Genomic DNA, 9,176 nt, shown 5'->3' on the forward strand with positions numbered 1-9,176 from the left:
TGAGGTGCGAGATCGGGTGATCGTGTTCGAATCTCGCCAGCTCAAGGCTGCGGAGAAGAACTACCCTGTCCACGACAAGGATTTACTTGCGATGAAGTTTGCACTTGTCAAGCTCGAGGTCCCCCTACTCGGCATCAAGACGTTCGTGATCTTCACAGATCATGCATCACAATGCACTGCGAATTAGTCGCCTCACCTTTCGCAGAGGATGGTCAGATGGCTCTCCTTCTTTGCAGAATAAAACTCCGAGGTAAAGAATAAGTCAGGAAAGCAGAATGCTTTGGCTGATGCGTTGTCAAGCAGACGGGATTATGAGCTTGCTCATGTCACGACGGTGACGTCGTCAGTGACGGATTTGACCCGCGCCACATACGCGGGTGATAGTATGTGTGTAGCGCTGCTACAGGTTCTCAAGAGCAAGAAATATGAAAACTCGGACAATAAATTGTCGTCGCGGCTGCGCGCACGGTTGCACCGATATAAATTGAATTACGGGTTGATGTATTATAGCACCGACTCGACGGGTATGCCACTAGTTGTGGCTCCACACATGAGAAATCGAAGTATGATATTCTCTTTAAGGCCCACGACACCCCACTCAATGGTCATCTCAGTCGTGAGAAGACGTACAGCTCTGTGAGTTGGCATTACTGGTGGCCCAGGCTGTACAAATGGACGAGCACATACGTGCGCACGTGTGAGATGTATCAAAAGGTGAAATCCTCTTTGCATGAGGCGGCGCCGCTGGCTATTTTACCAATACTCTCCAGGTGTCGACAGTCCATGACTATGGACTTTGTGTTTGGTCTGCCAAAGGACTCGGCGGGTAACGCGGGTGGGGTGGTCTTTGTGGACCATTTGATCACGATGGTTCATTTGCGGCGGTGCCGGGCACAATCGGCGGTGTGGGTACAGCTGCGCTGTTTGCGAGTCGTGGCATTCGACATCATGGACTCCCCGAGTCAGTTGTCTCTGACTTAGACCCATGATTAACTGGGAAATCTTGGCCGGCAATCTTCAGGGTGCTGGGCATCAACTTGACTATGTCAACAGCGGTCCATCCGCAGACCGATGGTCAAACTGAGCGCGTGAAGCGTCGAGGGCGTCATTCGCAGCGTCTGCGCTAAGACGCCGAGGCGCTGGAGCGCCATGCTGCCTTATGTAGAGTTTGCTCTGAACGATGCAGTGCATTCGTCTACCGTCTACACGCCTTTCTTCGTGAGCGGCTCGTTAATCCTCGCGTCCCGCTGACGCCGCCATCCAATGGTTCAAAGCTTGGTAGGGGAGGATAGACGAGCGGCTCGCTGATGTCAGCCCTCTCACTGTTTGTAAAGATTCAATGACTTCCTGCTTACCATACTAAGTGTATTACGACACGTTCGCGATGCGATGACTGATAGCCAATACATGCAGATGGAAGAGGTGAAAGGGATGTAAAAAACGCTATGGTCGGAGAGCTGTTTTTATTAAATGCTAGTTCCCTTCCTATCCATGCAGTTTTTGCTGTCCTTAAGATAAACTCCGTCCACGGTTTCTCGAGACTTCCAAACTTGTGGCCAAGCGTGGCCTTGCGTATACGCAAAACCTTCCGAACGGATGCTTATCCACCCTTATTTGTGGCCGTACCGGGATCCGGCGCAAGTGAACGCGGAAGCGTTGGCGACGCGCAAAGGCGCTCGATCACCCTGTAGCTGAACCGGTAACTGGTATTGAGCACGGAATGCAACAATATTTGCTTTCAACGGCGCAAGGCGCTCCACCGTCGCACGAAGTGACGTATTCGTCTACTCGACGGGTATGAGCCGCTCCGACAGAGCACGATCGTCCTCAACGTGATGCAGTTGGGGCCCAGAGTGCTCGAAGCTCTCAAGGCCTTCCGCGCAGCAGTATGCGACCCCAGTATGAAGCTCAGCAAAGTTACGATCGCAGCGGACCTCGTCCTCAAGAGCTCGAAAGCATCGCGAGTCACCGGACGGCGATCGATCCAGTCGTAATCGTCAGCCGCCGACTCTTCTCGACGAGAATGGTGATGTCCACTATTACGTGGAACGTCTTGTGAGTCGACATCGTTGCCTAGATCAATCCCAGTTTCTTTATGAAGTAGCGGGATACCTCGACTTCGAGAACTCGTGGGAGTTTGAAGTGCCACTTCGGGAAGACTGCCCAGTCGTCGTGAACGCTTATGATCAGAGGGATCCTGACGTTCCGCGTCGTTATACGCCCGCGCTTTTCGGCATTAGCCAGGGAAGCGAAGGGCCACTAGCTGAGCTCAAGCTATGGTCCTGAGCTGCTGCGGCAGCCCCTTCGCTTAGAGGAAGCTTGTATTTTGGTCGGTGACCTTCGTTCTATACTTCGAACCAGTATGAATGTAGCGGATCGCAATCCGCTTACTCCAAGAGTAACTGCAACCTTTACCCAAGGCTAATTAAGTCCTCCATTTAAAAGGTGAATTGCATTCCTCGGTTTTATTTGCGGCAAAGCCTCCTATATCTTAAACCATAGGTTTTCCTAAACAAATAGTAAAACCTAATTAAAGTGCATAACTACTGGCAGTCCAGCCACGTAGTGGCTCCTTGTTAAGGTGTAGCCACACCATTGTGTGGTCTCATAAGATGATGTGACCCACCCCTTTGTACCAGGGTACGTATAACCCCGTTACAATTCAAGTATAATGGGACCTTGCCAGCTTCATACGAGCAAGCTGAGATGTTTTTCGTCTACTTTACTCTTGTATTTAAATCTGGAATTAAGTTGGGCAACACATAACTAAATAAGTCTCCTTTACTGTCTTCAACAATGAGACTCGGCACCAGTACCAATACTTTGGTACCTCTGCCTCCGAACCGTAATGTACTAAGAATTATTACAGTCACATGTCACAAACCTGATACCAAAGCCTTTTTTCTTACCAAATTTTGAGTTAGAGTTTTATATTGGGATATCAAAGGTATGGAGAATTACACTTTTATCCAGAAAAATGCCTCCTAGCAACCGTATCTCTCGTACTATTCATAACAGCAATGGGATAGAATACACCGATGTGACGGACTATTTAAATATTTGTGTCAATCAGATTGAATACGAGACTCATTTTGCTCTTGAGAGAGCACAAATGCATTTTCTGATTGATCCGCAATTTTTTTGAACATAGTGCATTATCAAATCAAGCCACCAGCAGTTTTTTATTTGCGATCTGCGTAGCCCGTCACCTCGCGCCTCACAGTTAAAAATTGCGTGTCAGGTCTATTGCACGACATCGCGCTGTTCTCATATAATCTGCCGCTTAACGTCGGTCAAAGTCCCAAGTAAAATTCTGTAGATTGTCACTCATATTCTCGTAAAATTCCCGCTTTCTTGGTACTCTTCGAAAAATGCGACAACTATATCTACCAAAATTTGAACCATCTACGCATACTCAATACGCACCGTCAAGCCGAAGTAGCTGTCTAACAGAGTCATTTACACTCGCAAGGAAAGCCAAACTGCTCACTCCATTATATACTAGGAATTAAACGAGTGGAACACATGCATTGTAAGTTTAGACTCATTCGTCGATCGCTTGCTCTCATCCACATATTTCCTTCTAGCCAGCTACCTCACACTCGATTTGTAATCAATTAAGTATAGCAATAAAGTTGCTTGTCTTATTCTTTTCAGAACTAGCAGATCGAGCTGCAATAAATCTGATGCAAGCGCAGAACTACAACCTTGCTTTCTAGATGCGATGTGGTTGCGGTCTTCAATGCTGCTTGAGCTGTATCTTCGTTTTGATGATGGTCACAGTCCCATTCGCTTCGGCTGCGAATCGTTCGTCTGGTTGGTCATTTTCGCGACCGACATCTTAAGCAGATATCGCTTGTAGATGTAGTAACGTAGAACTCAATCTTTCGTCTGCGAACGACAGTGCAGCCTCAAGCACGCATTTATCGTCACAATGCTGGTCGGAAGCCATGTAGACACGCTGAAAATACATAATATTCCCGGTAAATCAAAGTGCACCGGTATCAACAGCTGTACCTTCATGTACATAAATGCGAATGGATCAGGTGGTGAAAGCATCCGGAAGTATCACCTTAACAAGTATGCGTATAGCTTCTGACGCTATTCTGAGCAAGAGGATGTAGCTTGTAATCTATATAAGGATTGAGGGTTCATGTAAGATTCTCAACTTGGACGCAGACAGAGCGTCAAACATACGGATTAAGATCCAACTTATCACACGAATGTTGATAGGGAGAGTCCTCACATCTCACTCTCAAATTTTCTTTCCGTCGAGCACTACTGCCATCGTTTACCAAACGTATTATAAACTCGACCATTGCGACTTCAATGCGTGCAATCTTATTCGCTGCTGGTAGCATTGCTGTGACGGCGACACAATCTAGTGTCTCTGGTGCAGTGGCTCATCATGACCCATACGACGCCAAAGCTCAAATTATTGTTGACAGCTTCTCAGTGGATGAAGTGATCGGCCAGATGACCCAGGTAGACATAAGCACGGTTTTGAATGATGATAAAACATTGGACGAGGATAAGGTTCGCGCACATGCACAACAATACGTTGGTTCGTACCTTAACACCATCTGGTCCCAACCTGTTGAAGATACATACGGGTGGAACGCGACGGAATGGCGCGCTATCGTTGCTCGAATTCAAAATATCACGATGGAGGAAAACGGCGGCCATCCTATAATTTATGGTCTTGACTCAGTTCATGGAGCAAACTACGTCAGAGGTGCTGTGATGTTTGGTCAGCAAATTAACAGCGGTGCAAGTTTCAACCCGAAATTGGTTTACAAGGTAGGCCAAATCACAGCTCGTGATACTCAAGCCGCTGGTATCCTCTGGGTCTTTGGACCGATACTCGATCTCTCGCAAAATTCACTTTGGTCTCGAACGTATGAGACATTCAGTGAGGACCCGTACTTGGTGACTGTCATGGGTGAAGCGCTTGTCCGCGGTCTTCAGAGCCTCGAACATACTGCCGCCTGTTTGAAGCATTTTATCGGATACTCGAAAACTCCTTCGGGTCATGACCGCGACAGCGTCATCATGGCAGACTTCGACTTACTCAATTATTTTCTTCCCCCGTACAAGGCTGCTATTGAAGCTGGTGCCTTGACGATTATGGAGAATTACGCTTCGATCAACGGTGAGCCTGTGGTCGCGAATTCCCGTATCTTAATCGATCTGCTTCGTTCGGATCTTGGCTTTGATGGACTCTTGGTAACAGACTGGGCTGAGATTAAAAACCTCAAAGACTGGCACCGAGTTGCAGAGACATACGAAGATGCGGTCCGCATGTCATTGACTCAGACGTCAATTGACATGAGTATGGTCCCGATGGACACAAATTTTATCAACCAAACGAAGACTTTACTATTAGACCACCCTGAGTACGAAGATCGTCTTCGAGAGTCTGCTAAACGCATCGTCAAGACCAAGCTCAAAATGGGTCTGTATGAAAATCCAGTCCCTGGAAAAAAATTCGAAAATATGGTCGGAAACGACAAAGACAAGGATGTGGCACTGGCGTTGGCTCGCGAATCGATTGTGCTCTTGCAGAACAATAATAATATACTGCCACTTCCTAAGCAGACAACTGTCTTCCTTACCGGTCACTCTGCCGACAATATTGGCTATCAATGTGGTGGTTGGAGCGTTGCGTGGCAAGGTTACTCTGGTAATGAAATGTTTCCAAATGGGGTTTCCGTAAGGCATGGCTTTGAATGTGTGGTTGGCGAAGACTGGTTCACTTACTTTAATGCCCTGAACGAAAATGGCACATACTCGGACGCTAAACTTACCGAGGCTGTCAAACTTGCTAGTCATCACGAGTATACAGTTGTTGTTATCGGTGAGAAAAACTACGCTGAAAAACCGGGTGATATTGATGACTTGGCCTTACCTGCTGGTCAAATTGCTTATATCGAGGCACTTGCTGAGACGAACACAAAGATCATTCTCGTGTTGTTTGAAGGCCGACCACGCCTTCTTGGTCCACTACCTAAACTTGCGTGTGCAGTCATCCATGGTTTTCTGCCGGGTGAACTTGGCGGTCAAGCAGTGGCTGAGATTATATTTGGTGTTGTGAATCCGAGTGGAAAGCTTCCAATCACGTATCCGAAAGACCCAGCGAACAGTGCCATACCGTATTACCATCGTGTGAACACGCAGTGTGCTTTCAACCACTGCGAAATGCAGTGGGATTTCGGTACTGGCCTCAGCTACACGGAATTCAATTATACCACTCTGTCCATCGATACAGATACTGTAACAAGCGCAGATGCTTCCGTCACTGCTACAGTGACGATCACTAATGTGGGAAATCGAGCTGGAAAGGAGACAGTCATGCTTTTCTTGACCCAACCATACCGTACGATATCAATTCCAGAAGTAAAGATGCTGAAAAAGTTCAAGAAAATTGATCTGCAGCCAGGTGAGTCTCGGGAAGTGTCGTTTGTCTTGACGTCGAAGGATTGGAGCGTGTACGTCCCTCAAATCGGCAATGGCTTCAAAACAATTGCAGAGGACACCAAGTACGTAATTGCCATCAAGCCAGACACAAGTTGCGATGTCTATAATAACGTCACGAACCCGCTCTGCGCTGTGTTTAAGATCCAAACTGGGCGCAATCAGGCCAAAATCCACTCTTCATCTGTCACAAAAACGTCAATTTTACCAAAGTCTGGCATGAACCTCAGCATGATTGATTCTCTTGAGGATGAAGTTCAAGCTGGATCAGTCAATCCAGGCAATTATTAAATCTCTTTAAAGAATATATGCACTCACGCTATCTTTTTTCACATGTCATTATTTTGTAATTATGAGATTTACACTTAAGCATCGATTCCAATCTGAGTGCTGATTTTAATGTTAAACGATATAGTTGACCCCATTTTGTGTTCATAAAGGATGCAGGATTAAACTCGGTACTTGTGGTGCAGAATGCTGACTAGGTCGTATTTGTTTTAATTAAAGGTAATCTGGAATACCAAGGGTTCAAAAATAGCATTGGTATGATGGCGTACATTATACTGTGAATGATGCTTGACTAATAAAGTACCGTCGGCAAATCATGCGAAAAGTGATGTGAAGTCTCAATACGTGTCACTCACTGTTCCAGCTCACTTCAAAACCTTGTTTAAACAGGTTGTAAGTATCGTGATGAACGGCTTACCATTCTTCAATCTGCAATAGCGACGTTTGAATAATGATGTGAGGTAAGTATGGAATAGGTCGCGAGTCTGTGCGAGAAGTAAATCACTGGAATAACGAAGACTCTTTGTCATTTCACTCTTACTACTGCTGTGGTCTTCTTAGTCGCACAAACCTATTCTGGTACTTTCAAGTTAGCTTTTTAAACTAAGGTACGCACATATACGTAGGCTATAGGTACAAACACCAAGCCTGGAATTTCATGGTGGGATGTGCAATGATTTTTGTAATTCTTCATTTGAAATTTGACTGAAACTAATATTCGCCGTATACAGTTGGTGGTCATCTTCCATGTGCGATACTCGATCTATACTTTGAAATTCGAACGCGGGGTAACGCTCGTCAAAGATGTTATTGTGACGGGGTTACACATACCCTGGTATGAAAGGGTGGGTCACACAAGATGGCGTCACCGTACAATGGTGTGGATTACACAAGTCGGTGTGATCACACAAAGGTGTGGCTACACCGTAGATAGAAGCCACTGCGTGGCGGTAGTTATGCATTTAGTTAGGAGCTCTGCCGCAAATAAAACACAGAAAAGTAGTCTCAAATTTGAACGGACGAGTGTATTTGCCTAAGTTAAGGTACTCTTGAAGGTAGCGAATTGCGATCCACTACACTCATACTGCTTCTAGTATAGAACTTAAGGTCGGTGACCTTAGCTTAGCTTCCTTTAAGCAAAGTGCAGCGGCAGCCCCGCTGCACTTGTAAGCACGTGTAGTCAATCGACGCCTGAGTCGTTACGACTAATCCTCTATGAAAATGGAGCGAGCAACACATTGCTATGTTAGGACCCGAAGCGATAAGCGCGCACCTAGAGGCATTTTCAAACTATGTATAAAGCTCGGCTAGAGCACCTACAGAAGAAGCTGTCGGTGTCGACTGCATCCATGACGCCAACCTCGACGACGGATGAATCCTCCCGACCCAGGCCGCTCATACTGAGCGTTAAGACCTTAGAGGGTAAGGATGGAGTGAATCTCATGCTCTGAGTGAGAGAGGCTGAGATGGCTATGGCATCCGCCATATTCCTGACCGAGAAACAGCGCGTGGCGCTAAATCTCTTCATGCTCGGAGGCCGAGCGATGGAATGGGCACTAACGTGCGGCATTTCCCCCTGGAGAAGCTGAAGCCGCAGGCTTTGCGAGTGTTCTCGCCGCCTAACCAGGCATATGGCATGCAATCGCGTTTCCTTGCCGTCCGACAGCGTAGAAAGGAATTGGTGGACTTTGTCCAAGAGTTGCGTACTCTCATTGTCAGGATGGTAGCCGATCCTCTCCCCGAGGCGGTCACAGTGATCGTCTTCATGGAGGGCCCTCGCACTGGCGTGGAGGGAAAAGAAGTCTTCCGTGTGTATCCTCCTTTTGTTAACGAAGCAGTGAATGTGGCATTGTATGCCGAATTCAATCTATAAGTCGACATGACTTGGTTGAAATGCACACTTGAGCAGCTTGCCGAGCGGGCCTGAGCCGATGGATCTTGGCTATGCTGAGGACGAAGAGGCAGAGCTCCGAGCTGCCGAGCAGCATTTGAACACCCGACGGTGTTTTGTCTGTGGAGAATGCCGTCACCTTCGGACTAGTTGTCCCCTACGCAAGGCGCGTCAAGGTTCATCGAGCCGACGTACCGCTTCTCACCAGTCTTCTGGTTTGTTGTAGGGAAACGACAACACCCAGTAGACGCGGGGAGCCCTACCGAGGGAGAACTGAGTTATTTCGAGCTTTAAAGAGGTAAGGGGCAGCAGAGCCCAACCCCAAAGATCTCCGTTCACGTAGAAACAAACGTGTATGCAAGCTGGGCTCGCTAGTCATGAAAGCGACCGTGGAGGGCTTTGAGAAGCCATGGAATATCCTAATCGAATCCGGTGTGGGGAAATTATGCCTAACGCTCCACGATGGACTGTACGCCGAGGCGCGGAAGGCGCGGCTGAGTGAATTTGTTACAGTTTGCTTAGC

The 9,176-nt window shown here is 47.2% G+C and overlaps 1 protein-coding gene across 1 annotated transcript; it reads left to right on the forward strand.

Moving 5' to 3' along the window:
- Positions 1–4,329: 4,329 nt before the first annotated feature.
- PHALS_01031 (family 3 glycosyl hydrolase) lies at positions 4,330–6,765 on the forward strand (the record flags this gene model as incomplete). Its single annotated transcript, XM_024730813.1, has 1 exon — positions 4,330–6,765. The coding sequence occupies one exon, from the start codon at positions 4,330–4,332 to the stop codon at positions 6,763–6,765; it is 2,436 nt and encodes an 811-aa protein (XP_024581053.1).
- Positions 6,766–9,176: the final 2,411 nt, after the last annotated feature.

This window comes from Plasmopara halstedii (assembly GCF_900000015.1).
Source record: "Plasmopara halstedii genome assembly, contig: Scaffold_1343, whole genome shotgun sequence".
NCBI classification, from domain to species: domain Eukaryota; phylum Oomycota; class Peronosporomycetes; order Peronosporales; family Peronosporaceae; genus Plasmopara; species Plasmopara halstedii.